Consider the following 23,328-nt stretch of genomic DNA (forward strand, 5'->3'; position numbering starts at 1 on the left):
TTAGTTTATGCTGCAGATTATAGCGAATATTCATGTTTTAAACTTAGTGTTATGCGGGTTGCAGTAAATTGTTCAAAACGTTTGTTCCCAATAATTTCTACGAATAAAAATATACCTGATAGAAAAACTCATTGCCAGGTGGTTTGTATTTGGCAGAGTGCGCTGGCTGCGCAAGTGCGTTGATATAATTGTTGCAGGACAGGTATGGGTGCAGCCGTGGGTCCAAATTCCGCGGCGCCGCGCTAGATGGCAACCGCACGGTCGAGGCTCCAAAGGGCTAACGGGAACTGCGAGTTATTGAGCGGCTGAACATCTGGCCGCGCGCGCGAGTGCCGCGACTAGTCACACTCGCCGAGTGGCCGCCCCGTCGTTCGCACCGGTCCGATCTCGTCGACGTCGACAATAAAATGCCTGCCCGATCGGCGCCCGTCGCCGCCTGAGCGCACAACCGCCGACCCTTCGGCGCCCTTCGAATTCATGTGAGTCGCATTCACCCATTTTCCGCTCCGAATCGCAATAAATTCGGCAAAAAATTGGCGAGGCGCGCACCGGGGCGCCGATTTATTGATTTGTTTTCCGCTCTCCCTCCGACCCTTTTTCGCGTAAATTCTGTTAAATTTGATCGAATTTTTTGTTGCAGGAGCTGTTTCGGCGCGAGGCGTCGCGGCCTCTGAAAAACATGCGCGCCCTCGTCGTGGCGCTGCTGGCCTTCGGCGCCGTCGGCGCCGCCGGCCTCGCCGCCAACAACGTGCACCTCAACCAAAACCTGGCGTCGCAGCGCGGCTTCGACCTGGTCGAGGACAACACCGCCGCCTCCACCACCACCGAGAAGCCCCCCAAAGAGCACCAAGTCCACCGCTACCCTGTGGCCAGTGTCGAGTTCGCCAGGGTCGAGACGCCCTTCATCATCGGCTTGTGGATCTTCTGCGCCAGCCTCGCCAAAATCGGTCAGTCAAATTATCCCTATTTTAAAAACTTTGATCAATTAAGAGAGGTTTTAAGAAAATAACGATAATTTTAGAAAAAAAAACCTTTGGCGATTTTCCCATCTTCGATTTTCAAGGCCAAAATATTTAATTTACTTAAAGTCTTGAATTTAAATCTTTCCAAAAGTGCCTTGTTTCTAAACTCCTGACAATAGATGAAAGGAAAGAAAAGATTGTATTATTGATGCGAATTGGAAAGGCGGAATTAGAAGTGACAATTCGTTGCACTTGGCGTTCACCTACGATATGAACACGCGTCCGTTCAACCTTGATTTTATTGAATAAAAAAAGCCTCCGTTTGCCGCTCTTGTCTGCTCGCGCTTTGAGAAGAAGAAACAAAGTGCTCGAGCTGCGTAAAATGATTTAGTGCGTCCGAGCATCTCTGATTACTCAAATGGCTGTGATATCAAAATGATGAGTTGGCTCAAAATCTTTGTATAACATTTCCTTCCTCCCGTTTTTTTTTGTAAAGATAAATTGATTAAATAATTATTTTATGGAGGAAGTTTAAATTATTAGACAGTGAATTTTTATTCCTTTGTTTAGATTTAAATTCAGATTATTATTTTTATTAATTTTGTTAATTATTTGATCACACTATTGTATTTGTAGCAATGTGAGAAAGTAATTGACGGTGAAATGATGATAATCTAGCTAAATATATATAATTATACATTCATATTGACTTGTTATTAATTTTTTTAACAAAAAATTTGCCATTTGGAAAAATGTTTTAAATCGTTATGAAACAAAATATTGAAATAAAAATTGGTAAATTTATAAAAATATAAAATAAAAATACGAAATTATAAAATAATATAATAAAAGTTTTATAAAACAAAAATTTATAATATTAATTTTTTTTTAACAATTCAATTTTCCATATTTTACATTTTATTAAATAAACTGCTTCTTGTCAGAAAATTGGCAAGATGTAGAAGAAAGATTTTTAAAATTTTATGCGCAACTGCAATTTAATCTCCAGTTTGTATGCAAAGTAAACATTTAGAGTTCAAGTAATTACCAATTTAAATAAAATTTTGTTTCTATGCAATTTTGATTTCATAATTTAAAGAGCAACCACATAGCTTTGTTCCATATAAGGAAGCAGACAACCAGCATGCTGAACAAAAAATTGACAGCCCGCATGAGCATTTCTTTGCGAAACAATCACCCACTCTGTTGTAGTCCCGCTGCGTTTGTTCGCCGGCGGAGTTGCACTTTTCGGAAATATTAAATGGGTGTGTATATTAATATGAGGAATGTGTTGCATCCGAAAATAGCGTCAACGTCACATCCAGCTGTATTAGTCGGCCGCGTCTAGGCATATTTATATACGCACACTTGACGCAGCGGCGGCGGCGGCACCAACGAAAGACACTTCTGGGGCCACGCGCTCCTTTTCACTCCATATTATAATGATCGTCAACCGCACAGCGACAAAATTAAAATTTCACCTGCTCACGTGGCGTGCCACGCGCACTTATGATCAATAATTCATTTCCGAACTTCTCTCGCAAAATCGCACGATTAGGAAAAGAAATTAAAGGACTGCTGTGAAATTTTTTGAAACTAAAAAGGATATCTTGAGAGAAAGCTTATTTTTTGGCAATATTCCAAGATTTTAAGGGCTAATTGTTGGCGAGTTGGCTAAATAAAGTCTGGACCACAATTTTCGCAATATAATTACATCTGACTTGACTTGATATACAGTTTTCTTTGAAGACGAATAATTTCTTCTAATTTTGAATTGACTGATAATGACTTTGCGTCTAGACATGTGCTTTGAACCCCGTAATATTCGCAGCAGCTGCAGATTTCTCATCCTCAATCTAATCTAGATTAGCGTGTTGTGATTGATAATGCCGCTTATTAGTTATTACAAAAGTAATCTACCAATGGAAAACACGGTCACGCGCCTTTGATAGCATTTATTGAATGAAGCAACGCACTTAATTAAATCTTGAGTGCCAATATACAGATCTTTGATATTCTTTTCACTTTTTAAACGTGACTTTTTTTACGTTCTGCTGTTTAATTAAGTATTAAACATAATTTTTTAGTTATTATTGAACACTTTTGAAAATAAAACACACTTATTTCTCCTTTTTTCCTTTTGTTTGTTGAAAGTAATTGACTCAAAGTTAATAATTATCTATTTAATGTTTTCATATTTTACATAATTGAAAGTGTTTACAAGGAAATTAAAAAAATTAATGCATTTAGTATTGGAGGTAAGATATCAATTTGTTATGCAAAATTAAATTTCAATACAGAAAATTGATGGTTAAAGTTTTTGTATATATTAAGTAAAGGTCACAGTGTTTTGTAATTATCTTAAAAGATACATTAGTTTTATCATTCATTGATAAAAATAATGAAGTTGAAACCGTTTGTAAAGCCACTACTTCCTTTCAACCTTTTTTTCTAGACACAATTTTCGAAATTTCTCATTTCAAAATCTGCTTGTCTGTCAACGTCTCTTATTTATAATGATGAGTCAAGAGAAGCTGCGATAAAAAGCTCAAATATGCAGAGCAGATTTATCTCTCCTTACTGCAGGCTTGCTCCATATTTGAAATTGCTGCAGCGGGATTAAAGCATATGCACAAGGATCAGCCGCGTTTGTGATTATGCGTGTGTGCCGAGAGCGAAAATGCACACAACTTCCACGGGGATTACTTTTAGTGAGAGAAAAAAGAAATCAGGCCAGCGGTTCGCCTCTATATCAGCCAGATTGAGCTGCAATTGCTGATTAATTTATGTTTAATCCAAGTTGAGCCCTTCGATTGAGTCGACTGATTTTCATAAAAACGAATCTCTCTGTGAAAGCGTATAGAAAAAAGTTACATTTGAGAATAAAAAAAGGAAAATAAATCAGTGCACGCGCCACACAATGCAAAGCTTGTGTAGCCTTACAAGTTCTCCCACAAGTTGAAATTCTAATCGAGACGTTATTGGAAAGTATACAATAACAATTCACGGTAAAATATATTTGCTCAAAAAATCCTACATTCGTCTTGAGGGGCTATCATGATTTTTTAAATAAAGTTGAACCCAAAAATTAAAAACAAAAAAATTAATTGGGTGGTGCCTTCTGTACCACCAATAAAGGGCACAGGCCGACAAGACTTTGTCTTGGCCTGACCCTAAAAAAAAAAAATAAAAAAAAAAATTCTTTCTCCTTTCGGTCTCTTAATAATTTGAAAAAAAGGATGAAAATAAAAATCTTGGAATGTTCGGTTGTTAAAAGTTTCTGATTCAGACTGTAATTAAAATTTAAAACTTAAAATAATACTTAATTTTCCCCAAACGCACAAATAATTTCCCACAGGTAAATAAAATAAAATTTAGAGGTATTTAAAATCAGACATTTTACAGAGAAATTCAGCCACCTATAATGTTACCTGCTTTTTAGCTTTATTTATTTGTTTTTCATTATAAAATAGCTGCTCCATAAATTTTAATCTGGATTTTTTAGGGATTATTTCAGTCTCATTTATCGTTGAAAAACACGAGCGTGTCACAATAATTTTGACTAATTTTAATAATCCTATTTGAAGGGTAATTTACTGTGTCTAGTTGGGTGGTGAGTTTGTTTTTGTAATGGAGCGATTTGTCTCATTATCAGTAATGATAGTGTGAGCGTTTGTAAATTATATAGGGTTGCGTGCGTGAAAATTATTATAATCATAACGACGCTAGGCGAAAAGCTTTTCAAATAACGTGGAAGAAAACAACATCAAATGTTTTTTTTTTTCAATTATCCTCTTTTATACAATTAATATAATGAAACATTTCAATGAAAAATTTGAATTTTTTTGTGATTATTTTTATCACAAATAATTTGAAATAAAGCAATTACTAGAGAAACCGTGATTAAATTTGAAGAATATTTGTGTGTGAAGGTTAACAAAATCTAAATATCTTCTTCTTCAAATTGTAATTGGAAATCTACACAATTGGCAATCTCGTATTAAAAGTCGTGATCACTTCTCGTCCTAGTTCCTGCTGCAAAAATGCGCTCTCAAGCGTTTTGTCGTGAATTGAGAAAATTACCTCAGCAGTTGAAGGAGCGAAGCCTTAAGGCTCCAAAACAGAAATTGCCATCATAAACAATAAATTGCACAACGCGAGACGTTTTGTTGTGGCTGCGTGCGTCGTTTCGGAAGCTCCCGTGATTACTTTTTTCAGCTCCGTTGGCGTCCTTGCGCGGCAGCTGTCAATCCAACTGAAAAATAAAAAGCGACACATTTGTTGCGTCGCTCACAATGAAAGTCAATTTCATTTCAGACGGTGAATCTGAAAGAAAAATAATAATATATGGGAAACTGGTTTTGCTAATATGAATTGAGGTCAGGAATGAGAACTGCACTCACGTCATTCTGCCTGCAGCGAGAGATGATTTGACGTTTGCAACTGTTGTGAATCTCAGTGTGTACTTTCAAAAGTCTGCGTCTCACGGAATGTAATTTGTTAATTTTACATCTGGCCTCTGCTCTAAAAAGGTACCAGACGCTTGGAGTTTTTTTTTTTAAATCCAGCCTAATTTATTGTGTGTAGGGATTTTTATTTTGTGAACTATGAGAAAAATCAGCGATGTTTTCCATTTGTTGTAAACTTTGAAATTATTATTTACTGATTGATCAAAATCTTAATTACTTATTTGAGAGAAGTTCGAATTTTAAACATGAAGGAACCTTCGTAAGGAACTTTTTACGTAATTTGTTTGTGAATATAAATAATCAAATTTAAATTTGCTTCAATCTTGGATAATACCTGGTTAATTTGATTAAATTTTTTATAATAAAATTCCTTCTGTCTCATCTCAAAACATTTGGCCAAAGAAAGGGATTCGTCGAATCTCCTGCAACACGCGTAAAATTATTCTGTACAGAGATTGATTGACATAAACCTCACTTGGCCTGATGTAACTGTGGCTAGACCATCTGGAAAAAGACGCTCCATACTTGAATCTTGTTGCCTTGAATTATACGAACCAGTTGCGCGAAGACGAGAACCATTAATTTTGAAGCAAATGAAAAGTGAAAGGATGATGTTATTTTTATTGACCCAACAAGAGCTACTTAAAAAAAAACTCACTTCAAATTTCAAGGCCTACAACGTGAACTGAACCGTACTTATCTAAAATTTTGCATGGTCATTGCGCCATACCCGGATAAGGTTGGGAATAATTGGAAATTCCCTCGTCAAGAAACCAACGCATGATTCACGAAATTGATTTAATCGATAACAGGGGAGATTTATCATGATTATTTTTCTTGCATTCTAGAATAGTAAAATTTTGCAAGTCGAGCTGTGTAATTTTAGATAAGGAGACATAATTATTTGCATAAGAAAGACAGAAGGGAGTTAGTTGTTTGCAATCTAAACAAGCAAATGCACATCTTGAAGGGCCGGGAGCGTTCTTTGGTGACGCCTGCGTGTGCTTCTTTGTTATTTTCTGAGTGGAAATAGCTTTTGTTGGAATTCTTACAAAGAAAAGGACTTCTAATTTCCTGCGGGGGATGAAACATCAAGTTGTAAAAAAACCAAATGATTCAATTCCAGAGATGAAGTAAATGGAAAAATACTGGTTTTTTCCTGCGCTGTTTGATTGAAATTTAAAATAATGTTTGCAATCTTCAGTTAAAATAATTTCGAGATCAGTTTATATTACAAACTGTTCAGCATGTGACAAATTTACAGTTGAGAAACAATTTTTTTGTGAAAACAAAATGTAAATTCTGATTAGTTCAAGGTTTATTCCTCATCACAAAATTGTAAAAATAAAAAAATAGAGAAACATAAATTATTTTATAACTTATTTATTCAGATTTAATTAAATTTGCACAATAAAGCGCTAATAAATTAAATATTAACATTAATTTATTTAAACAATATTTTGTGTTTAATTATAATGAAAGATTAAAAATTATATCTCCATTTAGATTATAAATATATTTAAAATTTAGCTTGCAACTTTGAAGATTTTGTTATACTTTTTTTGTGTTCTATTATAGCGCTGATCGATTGACCTCAAGTGCAGACGTCCTAGTTCAGCTGCACGGGCGGAATTTCGCACCGCGCAATTAATCGCCCAAGAGCAGGCTCTGACCGAGGCACGCGAAAAATTCGGAAAACAAACGCACCAGCCCTTAACATTATTTATTATTTTTGACCCGCACCACAAGAAGTGGAGCTGGTATTTTCCATCATAATATATTTTCCGCCGCTGGGTCATGCAGGCGCGGGGTGTGATCCACTTTTGCATCTTGGCAGTGCATGTTATCGATGTCGCGGTGCCCGGCGAGCACATACTCCGATAATATAGGTCATACGCTGCTGGTGGAGGAGCCACTCGATACATACACATCCCTTCGCCCACCCACCCACCCACCCACGTGCTATTGGAAGAGAGATACGTGGAATTATTCCAGGAGTTTGCCCTTTGAAAACGTGCGATGGCCGTTTTATTGCGCAATTTCTGCTCTAACCTGCCCCAGCAGCAACTTCCCCAGGGGCAAAATATGTATATTCTTGGAAAAATTTTCCAATTGGCATTTTTAGAAGAAAAGCACAGTTTCAGACCAGTTTCGTAAACACAATTAATATTTGTTATCAATTCATTTAAATTGTAATGCTTTTTTAAAAATATTTGGAACCATGTTCTTTGAAAATTCAAGCTTTAGTTTAATATAACAAGGTGCAAACGTTGTTTGGAACTAATTGTTTTATTTTTTCCTCGTTTAGCATATTATTCTTATCGCTTGTGGTAGATCGCAGCGCGCGTGAGAAACCTGTTATGGCCTGAATATTTGAAGAGCTTTTGTTTGAAACGATGCTAATCAGCTCTTAATCAGCAATCACGAAGCCATTATGTTCCCAGTTTGTTGATTGTTTGACGGACTGGTACGTTCTTGGGGCGGTTTCGACACAATTTCGTTGTATGAATATGATAGCGAAATCAATCGTGCGTCACTGGAAAACCCAAATTTTATGCCTACTTATTGCCAGACTTTGATTTTTATTGCAATTAAATTAAATAATTATTTAATAGAATCTGAAAAAAATTTAAGAGAAATAAACGTATATCAATGTTGTTGGATTCATTTTTATTTGTCTCTAACAAATTTTCATTCTTATTAAAAATATGGTCTTATTTAAACTCTCTGCAGGTGGCATTGTTTTATTTTTAATATTTTGTAATTTTTCACGATTTCAACAATAAGTAACAATCTTTATTATTTAATAATGACAAAAAAAAACCTTTTGCAATATTTCAATTTTCGTTACACATTGGCTGGAGGAACTTCCAGAATTTATCTCGAAATTACATGCATTACATAATAACACGGTTGACGTCGCCACCGCTGCTCGCGGCTTCTTCTTCCCTCCTAGGCCAACATTTCTATTGATCCGCCGGCCGGAGTTAGCGAAACATGCAAAGCTCCTGCAGAGATTTGACACGGCATCTTTCTTTTTCCGACGTGCAGATGGTATCGCTAAGTCGAATGGCCGCTCATTTGATATGTCTTTGAGCAGAAAGTTATAAATCCTCTGCGGTGGGCTGCGAATCGCATTTCAATTGAATTGTTTTTCATCTAGCGGCACCAATCAGAGTAGATTGACACGCGCAGTTGACCCCAAAAAACATCATTTGCGTCCATCATCCTCAATTGCGCCAAATGTTTCGCAACAGAGCATAAATTTCATAAATTAATTAAATGTTCATTTAAAATAACGTCAAAATTTCACGTCACACTAAAAAATAAATATAAAATTTGTATCAAAAAATATAATCAGATTTTATATTTTTTTTTAATAAATTTTTTCATCATAATACCTATTGAGGAGGTATTTTCTTAAAAAACGGAACATCTATTTGGGCCTTATCAATGAAAATTTTTTTTCTGACGGTTCTTCTTTCAACTTCCTTTTACTTTCACCGTGTTCTTGTCATAACATTTTGATTAAACATACCAAACAATATAAATAGCTGCGTCAATTTGCTGAGCAAAGGAAACAAAGTTTAAAGGTCGTGCGTATGCACACACTTGCTTAACGGGACCATTAATTAAAAATTTCCATCCGCACATAACAAAGCTCCGTTTTTGTTCAGTCGGCACTCGGCAGGCGTTTCTTGTCCTCTGCGTGCGCGACTCTGCTTAGTATGCAAAGCGATTGACTTTCTTTCTTCTTGCCTCCTTTGAGACGTACAAGTTTTGCAAACTGGCGCAGAATTGTAAAATATATATTTAAACGTGCAAAAGCAAAACAAGTCAAATTGCTCGGCCATTTCGGATAATTTTCTGCCGGCGGCTCCTCGCGCAGGAGGAAAGTAGTTGTGTCTCTTGATGACAAGTTGAATGACCTCTCGAGAGCAGTCGATTGCTGTGAGAAAATAAAAAGTGTAAAATGTGCCGGCCGGAGAACTTGTGTAATCGTGAGATTTCTCCACGATCAAAATGAGACAAAATTGCACCTTCAGCAGTTTGCTCAGCAATGTGACGTGTTTGCAAATGAAAATAAATTACTCCTTTCAAACATTAGCAAGCATTACTCAAGTGAAAATACATATACATTGTAAATAAAAAATAAAGGAAATTAAAATAAAATAATTAAATTAAATTAAAGGAAATGTAATGAAATAAAATATTTACAAAGTTTCTCTTTCTAAATAATTTTTTTTCTTTCAAAAATTGAATGTAAACAATATATTTGTAACAATGTGAACAAATAAACAACAATAATAATAATTAAGTTAGGATAATTATAATTTGTATGCCAATTTCATGTTTTTTCTACGACACCTTACACATTATTTTTCAAAATTAAGACGTCCCACCAATGTTGGATAAAAGTCTTTTTTTATTTTATTTGCTGCCCTAAAATCATTCAGAATTAAAAAAAAGCCATGAATGCAAGTTAAATGTTGTAATCAAAGGGGTACTTCATTCTGTGATAAAATAGTCTTGAGTAAATTTGCGGTAAACACTTGAACAACAAAATCAAATCTAAAGGATTCATCCTTATCTCAGCAAGATAAAGGAATGCAATTTTTCAATTACGAAAATGTCCAAACAATATTTTCACAACAAACTGCAATTCAAAAACATCCACATCGCAGTTAACCTTGATGAATAATGAGTTTCCGAGCAATTATTATTATTATTATTTTGGTGTCGGTACTAAAAGAGTGCTCACGCATGCAACTTTGCGTGCGTGTGGGTGCTGATGCGCGCAGTGTTGTTGTTTTTTTCACTCATTGTCCGGTGCTGGAATAAAACCAAATGCACGTTGCATTGTGTGTGGATTGAATAGAGCAAAGTACCTCAATCTGGGTCACCTAATGCGCAAAGTTAATGCTCCGGCCAACTCTCTTGAATACAAAACTCTCGTTTGTCTTTTCTCGGAAGCTACGGACGAAGGAAGAATCGCGCGTCCTTGAAACGCCCTTTCCACAGAATCATCTGCGAACAATTTTTTAACCAACCAAAAAATTGCAGCGTTGAAAAAACCCATTTTAAGCTCTGTAATTTATTCATTTTTCACAAAGAGTTGAATCTGTGGTGCAGACACGATGTTTTACATGACCTTATGGCTCTGTTCACTCGTTGTAATTGTGTGCAGAGACGTTTAACCAGTTGCATACACACCTGCATTCTGCAGGCGCTCGATTCGACCGCATAGATGCGAAAATGAGATTTGGCCTTTTACAGACAAAAAAGGAATACAAACGACAGTTCACATTGTTTTCCGTCGCTTTCAACAAATATAATTCATGTCAGCGCATTTCTTTTCTCTTTTTTTTCCATCGATTTACTCAGCACACAACACAAAACTTGCTTTTTAGGCTGTGTGTGCTCATGACAAGGCCGCCTGCTTCTATTTTAGAACTCGATTCGATGGAAAATTATAAAAACAAACAATAATTATTATGAGAATCGAGACTGTGCGTTTAATTAGCTACAATTAATTGATTTGCATTAAATTCTTAACTTTTTTGTATTCCTTAATTTATATTCAAGGCAGGTTTAGATTCAGGTCGAATTAATCTTCCTTAATTGATTAATTAATTGTACCAGCATAAAAAATAAATAATTAAATACAGTCCATCGACTCTGAAAAGTTCCAAATCCAAGATATACAAATCCAATGCAACTCCATGAATCTCTCAAAAGGAAATCAAGCTTGGAATAAAATCAATTTTTTATCTACAAGTTTGTTAATTTTATAATGACTGATATTTTAATTCTAAAATAAAACCCTTTGAACTGACGATTCTATTTGCTTTGATTGCAGGTTTCCACATGGCGCCCAAACTGTCAAAGATGTTCCCAGAGTCGTGCCTATTGATCGTGGTCGGGGTGGTGATCGGTGTGCTGCTCATCAGTACTTCGAGTGTCCACGTGTCGCCCCTGACCCCAGACACCTTCTTCCTCTACATGTTGCCGCCGATCATCTTGGACGCGGGCTACTTCATGCCCAACAGACTGTTTTTTGATCACCTGGGCACCATCCTGCTGTTTGCTGTAGTGGGCACAATTTTCAACGTCATCACAATCGGTGAGTCAGATCAATAATTAATCTTGTACTTTGATTTCACAAATCTGTACATTTTAGATAGTGTAAAGTTAATTTATATTTGAAGTAAGAAGCAAAAAAATACTTGAAAATATATTTTTATATCATTTATTTATATTATTTTACACTTTTCTCGTACGAATCGATTCCTTGCATGTCTGTGGTACCTCTATCATGACGTTTATTCCAAAAACTCTAGAAGGAATTTGCTATTTTGAGATGGCTCTATTTCATATTACATAATCCAAACATTGAATTAATATTTCCTCTTGAATTAAAAATTAATACTTCTGGGCAATAATTTCATCATATATCTTTTTGTAATCTTCCTCGCATATCAATAAATAAACAATAAAATACAAAAAATATTTTGATCCTGACCATTTGCAACGCAAATGAATTTTCCTCCAAATTCATTTTTGGCCTAGTTGCAAAGCAGCCAGACGCATATGTGTGCCAAATCCGCGAGTCTAGAAAATTGATCTTGCAATTTATTTGCGCGCAGGGATGTCTTTGTGGGCAGTCGGCCAAAGCGGGCTGTTTGAGTTTGAAACTCCGGTGCTGGACATGATGCTGTTCGGCTCGCTGATTTCGGCCGTCGATCCGGTCGCCGTGCTGGCCGTGTTCGAGGAGATCCACGTCAACGAGATCCTCTACATTGTCGTTTTCGGCGAGTCGCTCCTCAACGACGCAGTCACTGTGGTGAGTTTATGAATGCCAAGTGCACTCAATTTGCTTCCTTGCCAAATTCGGGCATTTGCTATAAAGAAAGCCCTTTTTTGTTGGCAGGTCTTGTACCACATGTTTGAGGCGTATAGTGAGATGGGCCCCGCCAACATTGTGCCCACGGATGTTCTATCAGGTCAGTGCCAAAAATAACTCATGCATGAAACTGAACAAATTAATCTCAACATGAAACTTGTTATTCTTTACCAAATTAGGGCAATAATATTATTGCATATTTTAATAATTGAAACATCATGCTCCTCATTGAATCTTCAAAAAAATTTACTTTTTTGGTTTGAAAAAAAAATTTCATTATTCAGCCAATAAATTAATAGATATTTGAAAAGTTTTATCCCTGAAATGCGTAGACAAATAAATTTTTAAATTATGCAAAAACCTTCATTTTTCACATCTTTTTGCTTGAATTTTGTGTTTTTGAAATTTCAATGTTAAAATTCATATTCATACCATTTTATATCCTGCACATGTATTTAATTGGGAATAATAATTAAATAATAACATAATGAGCAATAAAAATTTATTAAAAATTTCATTTTAAATTTTTGGTTTATGTGCAATTGTTGCAGGCATAGCTTCGTTTTTCGTGGTCGCATTTGGCGGAACTGTGATAGGGATTATCTGGGGTTTCCTCACCGGATTCGTCACCCGCTTCACCCACCAAGTCAGGGTCATCGAGCCCATATTTATTTTCGTCATGGCCTACCTCGCCTACCTGAACGCAGAGATCTTCCACATGTCGGGCATTTTAGCGTGAGTTAAAATTAATTTTTTAATTTTTTTGACGTTTGCAAGATGAATCGCTTTCTCAGTATAACATTTTGCGGCATCACGATGAAGAACTACGTCGAGGCCAACATTTCCCACAAGTCGCACACAACGGTCAAGTACGCGATGAAGATGCTGAGCTCTTCATCCGAGACAGTTATTTTCATGTTCCTCGGAGTGGCCACGGTGAACAACACGCACTCGTGGAACACGTGGTTCGTCCTGCTCACAGTGCTCTTCTGCTCCGTCTACAGATTCATCGGTAATTCATTCTATTTTTGTTTTCTTGTCCCTCTCTCGACCGCGCGTCAACCCTTTTTTAAATGCATCCGGGACTATTTTTGTGACAGTGGTTTTAAATTAGTTTTAAAGTCCATTAATTTAATAAAACTAACATTTTATGATTTATTAATAATGATTTATGTTTTAAAGTTTTTGTACTTTATTTAATTTATCCATTTTTAAGATTTCATTTTGTCAACTTTTAAATTTTTATTTAACCTATTATTTTTCATTATTTATTTGTGGAGTAGAAATAAGAAATTATGTAGATTAAAGATTTTTAAATTCATAAAAATTTTGATTGCTTACATTGTAAAGTTATTTATACGCAAACGCATGCTCTATTGATGTAATTTCTATTTTAGATAAGTTTAATCACAATAATTCTCAGTCTTGTGAAAGACCAGTAGGGATAAAAAAAAGTTATAAGAACTTAATATTTTTCTGAACTTTTCATACTCTTCTTTTAATAGAAAATATATATTTCTAACTAGATTTTTTTGTTGTATATTTTTTCATTAGGCCTAACAGAAATTATTTTAATGTTTTAAATAAATTATAGGATTAAATAATTTTGCGTTGTCTGACCTTGCAGGGGTAATGATTTTGGCCTCAATTGCCAATAAGTTCCGGCTGCACCAGCTGAACGGGGTCGAGAAATTTGTGATGTCTTATGGAGGTCTTCGAGGCGCGGTCGCGTTTGCCCTCGTCCTTCTGATCGACCCGAAAATCGTCAAACTGCAGCCTCTGTTCGTGACCACAACCATTGCTGTGATTTATTTCACAGTTTTCTTCCAAGTGAGTCAATCTTCTGCCGCCGCCGCCGCCGCCTCCACAGAGGGCACATTGTGATCTTTTTTTCTCATTCAAGGGCATCACCATCAAGCCTCTCGTCAGGATATTGAACGTGAAGAGGGCAGAGAAGAGGAAACCCACGATGAATGAGAGAATTCACGAAAGGGTGAGAGTCCGAACAAAAATAGTCCATATTGACTTTTGGGAACAAAAATAAAATTTGAATTTTCAGCTGATGGATCACATCATGGCTGGACTGGAAGACGTTTTGGGCAGGCATGGCAACCACCACGTCAGAGACCGATTTAAAAGATTTGACACCAAGTATATTCGGCCTTGGCTCATCAGGGACAATAAGGGTGCTGAGCCTAAAATTTTAGAGACTTACAGTAAACTGACCATGAAGGAGGCAATGGAGTATATGCGCAGGTAATAATTTACTTATTCTTTTAATTTATGTCTTCCGTTTTTTGAAAGTTTCAAATAATTAAATTTTTGTACATTACAATAATGATAGGTGTCAATCCTGATCTAGCATAACTGAACCCTCCATGCAATTTAATGTCAGCCTTGTTTAACATAATTTTTTAAATATTTGTGTTTGTAATTTATTTTTAAAAATTTAATAATCAATGTTTTTATATTTGATTTTTTTGTTTTTTCTTTAATTTAAAATTAAGTATTTATATGAATTATATCTTTGATTCAAAGTTAAAATTAAATTGATTGCAGTTTTATTATAAATAATTTAAATATAAGTTTGATTTATTTTTCAATTTTTTTACTTTTTTTTACTTACTTCATTGCCGCTTTAAAGACATGCTTTAATTGCATTACTAGAAGTAATGACTCAAAATAAAAAATTGGTGTCAGAGATATTTTTCTTTTAATTTTAGTTTGTATTATAAACATTAATATCTTGAAATATTTTGGATTTTTTTTCTGATGCAAATAAATTTCTGTTGAACTGAAGGAACGCAAGCACACTTGCCGCCTTCCCTGGGACGGAGAGCATGTCGACCCTGTTCCGCAACTGCACCCAGACCAACATGGACGCGAGGTGGGGTAGTGGTGTCAGAAAACCACAAACCGACGACCCATTATTTGCCGCTTTGGCGCAAGACAGGTATTTGTGAAGCTAATTAGAAAGGAGTCTTTATAGTTGATGGCGCGCGGTGTGGTAGATCTGTGTTTGATCTTTGTGGTGAGCAAAATTAATTCTCTCTCTCGAGTTCTCTTAAAGACTCCTTTTGAAGTAGGCCAACTCTTTTGCAGTCCAATATATCATTTTGTCACTTAGCTTTTGCTGCATTTCACACTTTTGACCAGTTTCTTATTCTCTAATAAGCTTCCTATAGCTTAGAGGTCCTGACTTGCCAGTTGCATATTCAAATGCACACATGCATGTTTCAAAACAATTCAGTAGCAAAGCAGTGAAATTATAATTCTCCCTCATCCATCATGGAACATTTTTATTATTTTAAATTTATGCATGCTTTCAAATTTTTAATTTACTCTTGCGAGTTTTTGATAATTTGTGTGTTTTATTTAATTTCGTATTTTTGATTGGAAACCACTTCTTAGTATTTAGAGATTTGAGAAATAATTCCAATTTGTTAGCTAATTAAATCTGGCTACATTTTGAGGATTAAATTTTTGTATACTTTTTTTCATGTATTTTAACAGTTGAAATTGATAACATTGGCATTTTTATAGTTTCCAAAATAAGGAACCTCTACATAGAGAAGCGTTTGAAAGTAGTTTTACCAATTGGCTTAATTGCAACATTGACATCATGAATATAATTGAAAAAATATTAAAATTTGCTGGCCTAATTCATTAGTTTACAAGTACCTGTCTCAATAATTCTAACTTAATCTTAAGAGTGAACTAACAAAGAAATTTTTTAAATTTCTCTAGATTTAAACATATATTTAATTCTTAATTCACTTAATCCAGTCATCTCTAGCTGTGCACCATAATACAGCTTTCAGCAATTTCGTAATTTTATTATTTATTGCACTTTTAATTTTTAATCTATTTGTGAATACTTTCTCTATTGTGCATTATTCAGTTTCAGTTTCACACAGCTTGACTCGAGCGTGCAAAATCTTGACATGCAAGAGTTGGAGTACAACCCTAGCAAAAAGGATTTGACCGACGCCAAAATTCACCATCTTCTTTCCGAAGAACTGTGCAAACCCAGAAGGGTGAGTTTTTTTTGCAAGTTTTTATTATTTATTCTCCAATTAATGTCAACTCAAATCAGACACTCAATTCTGAGTTTAATCCACTTGGAGTAAGATTTTGCAACTTGATAAATTAAATAATTATATGATTTAAATAAAAATTGAAAATTTCAGCACCGGCGTCTAAGCTACAGTCGACATGCTGTCAATGACAGGGATTTGTCCACGCAAGAAGTCAACTACAAAATGCACATGAATATGAGGCACATCATCAGTGGCAAACACCATCACAAGAGATCAAAGAAATTGAACAAGGTGCTTAATTACTAAATAAATATTTTGTAATTGTTATTTTTTTACATTTTTAGGAGGGCAAACCTCACGTCAGCTTCCCAGGCATCACCCAAAATGGTTCTGTTAAGCAATTCACGCATGGTAATTTTATAATTTTGATATTTTTTAATCAACTTGAATAATATTTTGAAAATCCAGACTACATCAATGAAATGTTGGAAGAATCGGACTCCAACGAGCCAGACGAGGCAAGGCCAAGCACCTCGGGACTGAATGACGGTCCTGAGGGTGGCATTGTCTTCACAGCAAAAAGCACACCAACTAACACTGGTAAGGCTAATTTGTTGAAATAATTATATAGAGGAAGGAGATAAGTCCAGTCAAAAGTGAATTAATCTAACAAGGAAACATATGGAAAAATGAGGCTTTTTATTTAATTTAGGCGCATTTTTTGTATTAGAAAGTGTTTAATAAAAGTATCAATGAAACTAATTAGAAATAAAAAAAAAGTGAATAAAATCCACTTTTAAGTAAAAATTAAGGATTGATCAATTTTCATATGTTTCCTTTTTTTACAATAAATCTAATAAAAATTAAAGAAATTTGTGCATGGGAACCAAATTTTGACTGCTGACTGTGTCCTGTATAGTTTTATTAATAATGTAATTAATACTTTTATATATTTGCGGTGATGGTTTGTGGAAAACTAACTCATGGTGCGTTGTTGTGTGAAGGGCCTGCCTCAAATTCCAACTTGCTGACGGTGCATCCAGCTCAAACGCATCAGCAGCCTCGCCCTCCGTGGCACCTGCCCCTCAAACAAACCACCTCATGTTCCTCCACCAACCCTGTGTCCCCTCAACCCAACCATAACAATGATCAGCCAACCGTAGCTGAAGCCTCCTTACCCTGGCGAAGGTCCCAACATGTCACTGGTATATAATTACTTTTTACTTTTCAGACTGCTCGTGTACCTTTTTTTAGTGTGTACTCTGCACGAACTCGCATGCCGATCTCGTCACCCACCAAAATAACGTAACTCACCAAAATAATCAATTTAGTCTCATATTTAATCGTAGCTGTTTGGCTGGAATTAGATCATTTTTAATAAATACAAATTTGCTTCCTCTCACTAATTCATGCAGAAACCACTAATACTGAACCCTGAAATAAAATATTTAGATGAAGCAGTGGTGCACAACGAGGACCCCCACCCCAAAGATCCTGGGAAAAGAGCCAGCCGTACAGATTCAGAAGGTATTTTCCACCTTTAGCAGCATGAGAATAGAATTTATATTTGAATGAATCTCTCTCTTTTAATTTATTCAAAATCATGTCTTTAAAAAATGGTGCATGTGTTAATTATTGGAGGCGAATACTTAATTTATTCATTGATATTATCAGACCATTTATCTATATTTACATAAAAAAAATCGATCTCTGTGAAATGCTTTGCAGCTCTTTATATAAATTTTTGCTTAAGTTTGCAACTTGTTCGGCATGAGAATTTTAGTTAATATATAACCCTGGCTTTGTCTCAGGTTAGATTTGATATTATTTATATAAATATCTTTAGTTAAGGGAACAAGAGTTTTATTAAAATTTTTATTGATTGTACGCTGTTCTTTCAAATAAAAATAAAACCCTCGTTATCGCTTTTATTTAACAAAATCTCTCTCTTTTTTCAATTGCATGCTTTCACTTATTTTCATTTTTGATTATTTGATATACTGAATGAGCTATAATTTGTTGAATCTAATGCATTATTATTATGATAATTAATTGCAATTTCCTTGTTTTATGCATTCCCGTAGATTCAGATGGTAAGCTTTCTTTAGACTTAAATAGGGAAAATGCTGGAAATTTTAGACAAATTTTATTACATAAATTTAAAGTATATATTATATGAAACAAAGTTGGTAACGTTACGGAATGTTGAATGCATCTGCAGAGGAGGCAGTCCACGTGACTCCAACCGCAACAGAAACAGTCCTTCCCTGGAAGAGAGATGATGAGGCTGAGCAATGCACTTTCCCGCTGAGGCAACACGAATTCCCAGGGTGGTGCAGCAATAAAGAGTACCTAGCATATAATTCTCCGTCATCCACATTCCTAGGTACGACCAAAAGAGATTTTCTATATATTTATTGTGTTCGTCTGCTGAGGTTAAAAAAGCGATGAATATAGAACTGAATTGCAGTCCACCACGCTTTACATGCGTGCACAGCCAGTTGCATACCTCCTGCTATCGTTGAAAAACGCTTTGCTTTTATTGTGTTTCAAAAGAAGAGAGCAAATTTTAAGCTCGTTGAGAAAATGAATTAAATTAGAAATAAATTAGTACAAAATGACTGAAATTTTAAAAGTGAAAATGGCTTAAAATCACTTAAAATGTTAATTATTTCTATTAAAACTACACATACTTTGAAAAGTATGTCAAGAGAAGAAATGATTGATAGTTAATTGAAATGAAAATCTGTTTTTTCCTCAAATTAAGAATAATTATTTTTGAAATTAAAATTTAAAAATTACAAATATTAATGACTTTGAATTGCATTCAAAAGCAATTTCCAATTTTACCTGAAAAAAGTACGCTTGGCATGCTGCAATTTGAAATTAAGCTTTCGCGCTGTTGAACCGGTTATAATTAGTTTGCAAATCGCGCCTCAGGTGGACTTGATCAGCCCAAGGTGGCTTCGGTGATCGGCCTGTTCCGCCGAGAGAGCACCGTCGACCAGGAGATGGCGCGCGCCGACGCCGCGATCCTGGTGATCGAGGAGTGTCCTGCGAGTCCGGTGCCCTCGTCGGCCACCCCCAGCGGCACCCCGGGGATGCCCAAGAGGCCCAGCTCAGCGCGCAGGGGCTCCCTTCTCGAGCTGGGCGCCTCCGTCGACCCCATTCCCGAGGAAGAGGCTGGTGAGTATTCACGTCCACCCCTGATTTGAATCAATTTTTTTGATTGAGATGATTTTCGACTGAAAAGACACTGCGTTCTGATTTGGTCAGGAACCCCCGAAAGCAGTGCAAACAAGTCGCCGCCGTGGGCGCAAAGACGAAGGAGAAAACAGGGCGCCTGCTCCAGCTCCTACGAAGACTTTAGAAGTAACGTCTAGATGAAAATTATTATAATATATACTAACCTTACTTTGCCACACACGTTTTTAATACGTTGTTGATTGTAAATACGATGGAGAGAAATGAGCGCGAAATGTTTTTTAGCCAAAACTTCAGTTCCAAGAGCACCGAAATTCTAAACTATTTGAGTCCCTTTTTAAAGAAAAATGAGCCTTTAGAACCTTTTGCATAGCATTAAAAAAAAAGGACAAATTTGATCTTGAACGCAAAATTTTGATTGCCGCCTTAATAGAAACAATACATATTTAAGAAAGAAATTCACGGGCCTATAGACTTAGATTGTTACCAAGCCCTTCATAGGACGCAAATTATTATAAACATAGCAGCTCAGCGCTATCCAAAGAACTGCTTTTGTTGTTGAAACGTGTAAAATTAAACCATTCTGAAGAAAGAGAAAAGAAAAGGACGATTCGGAAATAAATGCTCAAAACATTGGTAAAAAAGTGCAACTAAAATCGCTAGTGTGGCTGCTGATCAGTCAAAGCAAGAACGTGTCTCTATGAAAGTCGATGCATTTCAATTTTTAGACGAATAAAGTGTACAAAACGATGGTGTATATTACAAGTGTCTGTATAAGTGTCGATGTGAGTTACTTCAATTATATATATAAATTAAATATATATATATATATATATCGTGATACAATTTACTTTTCGAAAAGCAAAGAAAAGTTAGTCTTGCTATCTAATAATTATATACGCAAAAAAAATCTATACTTGTGATTGTGCTGTGTACATGGAACACACATCTTTTATGGATTTGGTGCTACTTTAAGAGAAATGAGTATATAAAGTTGCTCTCAAGATACACGAAGAACTGAGATTGAAAATTTTCTGTCAGCACAATTTATATTGATTTCATGCTCTGTTCCTTATTCAAATGACTCTCTCGGTTGCCATAATAACTTGTTTGAAACATTCATTATTATCTGTAGGTGAAGATTTTTTTCAAGAAGTTTTTGCATTTTCCTTTTAATCTATAAAAATACTCTGACCTTTAAAAATGAGTAACACACGTGTTTTGAGCCAAAAATACAGTGAAAACTTTTCAAATTGTACAGGGCTGTGTAATTCGAATAAAGTGTAAAGTTGTAAATTTAACTTAAAATAATAATTACCAAACACCCTCCAACATTTTTTAAAACAGTCGACTTTACATAAGAGTGTCAGAATTAGTTCAGTGGAAGGAAAACAACTACGAAATTCGAGCTTGTTTTTTGCAACACAGACGTGAGAGAAAATCAATAAATTCCTCTGTCTTGCTAATATAAAAATTTATAGATTTATGTGAACTCTTGGCATGGAAGAAAAATTGCAGTGCAAATGAAAAAAATTAAAGTTTTAACATGTAAAAGAGAAGAACGTAGCTGTTTAAGACACACTTATGAAGTTTTGGGGCGTTTTGCCGTTTTCTTGGAGGGTTGTTGGCGGCGGAAGAAGCCACAGAGAGGATAAAATACACACAACAAATGGAAGCGATGTTTGTCTCTTGTCAAATTGTGCTCCCATAAAGAGGAAAATAAATAATTTATTTTAATTCCAAAGCATACACAATACTTGTTTTCTTTCGTAAATGTTTAATTCCAGGACCTCGATGATACAAATGAAATAATAAACCATATTAAAGGCATGAAATGTAAATTCGTTTTTTATCAATTGTCATTTTTACTGCCATTTCCTAATTTGATAAATTACTTTTTATTTGTTCAAAATCGTTGTTTTGAATTTTGAAACTAATGAATAAATTCTATCATCCTCACTACAATCAAGCTTTTGTACATCATTTATGTTAAATCTATTTCATGCAATTAGCAAAATGTAATAAATTAAATCCTGGAAAGGACAGCAATGATAAATATTGAATTTTCTTAATTAGATCAGTAATTGTTACAAAATCGCCATGTTCAAAATTGATTTATTTTCATCTTAAATTTTAAATCAATTATTTAAAGGGAGGAATAATGTATTTTTTTTTTATTTCAATTAAAAAAAATTATTAATATATAAAATTATTTTAATAAAAAAGTTTAAAATTATAAATTATTGTAAAACAACATATTATTAATTTCAAATTAAATTGTTACATTTTAACTAGTTTAAAACTGGAGTGCACATACAAAATCATAAAAATCGTTATTATTGGCAATGTAATCAAATATATTTTTTTTTCTTATAAATTTTCAAACGCAAAGAAATATTTCTGCAACTGTTTTTGAGACTGAAATAAACTTGAAGTTAATTTGTTGAATTTACGCAACATTTTTATTATTATTATTTTTTTGCAAATATTATAATTTGTAGAAGATATGGAAAGTGCGATAAGGGTTGCTACCCTTGCACCTGTCGCGGCAGAAGAGAGGGGCGAGCTTGGCTGCGGCTGCGGCGGCGGAGGGAGGTGCCCTTGTGAGTGCGAGCGAGCGAGCGAGCGACCGCGGCTGAGCGTGTATCGCGAGTAGTCAGTCGGCTGGCAGTGGCGGGTGAGGATCAGCTCGGCAGAGAGACAAGTTTCGGCCGCCGGACGCATCGATTCTCTTCGGACGAGCAGCGGCCGGTGTCCGAGGACGAGAGCAGTGAGGCAGGTAAGGAGACAAAACGCCAAATCGATAAATCTGCAGCCGAGATGTAGGCAGCCCGCGTATCACTCTGAGCGCGCGGCCTAGTGCAAAAATCAATAGTCTTACTTGACCGAGTTCTCTTCTTCTTCTCGGGGCTAGAATATATAAAAGATGACACGATCCGCGCGCGCTAGAGAAACGGAAACGAAATGTGCGGAAAACAGAGGCTGGGGCGGCGTTTTTAAGTGGGCTATTGATTTTTCGGGCGCCGGCTTGTTGGATAATATGGCAGCGTTGGGAAATAATTGCGTTAGTGCTGGTTGGCTGGATAGGGTTGCCTCGCGCACCGCCGGAAAATTGGGCTCGCCGATCCTCTTTCGGCTAATCGTGTTTTTTTTTTTTACCTCGGGAATTGAGAATTTCCGCCCTATCATCAACAGAGGAATCGCATGCGAGATTCCATTCACTTTGAATTTTGTCCCAAATCTTCGTTCACCAGATTTCTCAAAGCTGAGAAAAAATGCAAAATAACATATTTGAATAGAACTCATAGTCTTTACACTTAAAATTAAAAGATTAAATATTTCAAGTTTTTAAAATAACTTTATTTGAATGTAACTTTTAAGTTTTATCTTTAAAATAAGCTTTTTAAGAAATTAAATTTACATTGTTTGTTTTTAATTAAATTAAATATTTTATTTTGAGATTTTGTGCTTCAAGCAAATCAGATTTCTGGTATATCATTTGTATTCAAGATTTTTGTTTAAAATATTTTCAAAATGTAATCAAATTCCACGATTTTGCCATGCATCATAGAGATTATTTTGAATAAATTTATCTCTGCATTTGAGTGGCTTGATTAGTTGATTTCGTTATACAGCAGTAAATAAAATAAAGCATAAAATATGATAGAATGCACGGACATTTGAAAGATTGGTAAGAAGAAATAAATTTACGGCGCTAAGTTCTTGTCTAATAATAAATAAATAAACAT

At 35.3% G+C, this 23,328-nt stretch overlaps 2 protein-coding genes across 8 annotated transcripts in view; both read left to right on the forward strand.

The window, feature by feature from the left end:
* Positions 1 to 295: 295 nt before the first annotated feature.
* On the forward strand, positions 296 to 21,324 carry LOC132195887 (Na(+)/H(+) exchanger protein 2-like). Of its 6 annotated transcripts, none has more exons than XM_059618169.1 (20): positions 296 to 479; positions 641 to 947; positions 11,292 to 11,555; positions 12,079 to 12,275; positions 12,363 to 12,435; positions 12,887 to 13,070; positions 13,130 to 13,347; positions 13,963 to 14,165; positions 14,239 to 14,328; positions 14,395 to 14,591; positions 15,136 to 15,288; positions 16,237 to 16,372; positions 16,526 to 16,666; positions 16,720 to 16,786; positions 16,844 to 16,975; positions 17,380 to 17,580; positions 17,828 to 17,902; positions 18,597 to 18,761; positions 19,316 to 19,561; positions 19,652 to 21,324. In XM_059618169.1, the coding sequence occupies exons 2-20, from the start codon at positions 680 to 682 to the stop codon at positions 19,756 to 19,758; spliced, it is 3,117 nt and encodes a 1,038-aa protein (XP_059474152.1). In that variant the 5' UTR covers positions 296 to 479; positions 641 to 679; the 3' UTR covers positions 19,759 to 21,324. The 6 variants fall into 6 exon arrangements, 5 of the variants coding, with proteins under 5 accessions (XP_059474152.1, XP_059474154.1, XP_059474155.1 ...); XM_059618171.1 differs by having other exon boundaries at positions 15,136 to 15,222; positions 16,243 to 16,372; XM_059618172.1 differs by having other exon boundaries at positions 19,629 to 19,769.
* An 893-nt stretch (positions 21,325 to 22,217) lies between these two features.
* Positions 22,218 to 23,328, forward strand: part of LOC132195817 (axotactin) — a 45,027-nt gene continuing 43,916 nt past the window's right edge. Inside the window, exon 1 of one of the 2 annotated variants that reach the window (XM_059618042.1) lies at positions 22,218 to 22,358. The gene's annotated coding sequence lies outside the window, so the exon portion shown is untranslated. The remainder of the gene's footprint in view (positions 22,359 to 23,328) is intronic. The other variant, XM_059618041.1, reaches the window with a different exon arrangement.

This window comes from Neocloeon triangulifer, unplaced genomic scaffold, assembly GCF_031216515.1.
Source record: "Neocloeon triangulifer isolate White Clay Creek 2 clone unplaced genomic scaffold, ASM3121651v1 ptg000011l, whole genome shotgun sequence".
Lineage (NCBI taxonomy): Eukaryota > Metazoa > Arthropoda > Insecta > Ephemeroptera > Baetidae > Neocloeon > Neocloeon triangulifer.

Coding starts and splice junctions, on each gene's coding strand:
- LOC132195887 (XM_059618169.1), top strand. CDS start 680: ATGCGCGCCCTCGTCGTGGCGCTGCTGGCCTTCGGCGCCGTCGGCGCC. Junction 14,329..14,394: donor ATGAGAGAATTCACGAAAGG/GTGAGAGTCCGA, acceptor TTGAATTTTCAG/CTGATGGATCACATCATGGC. Junction 15,289..16,236: donor GCCGCTTTGGCGCAAGACAG/GTATTTGTGAAG, acceptor TGCATTATTCAG/TTTCAGTTTCACACAGCTTG.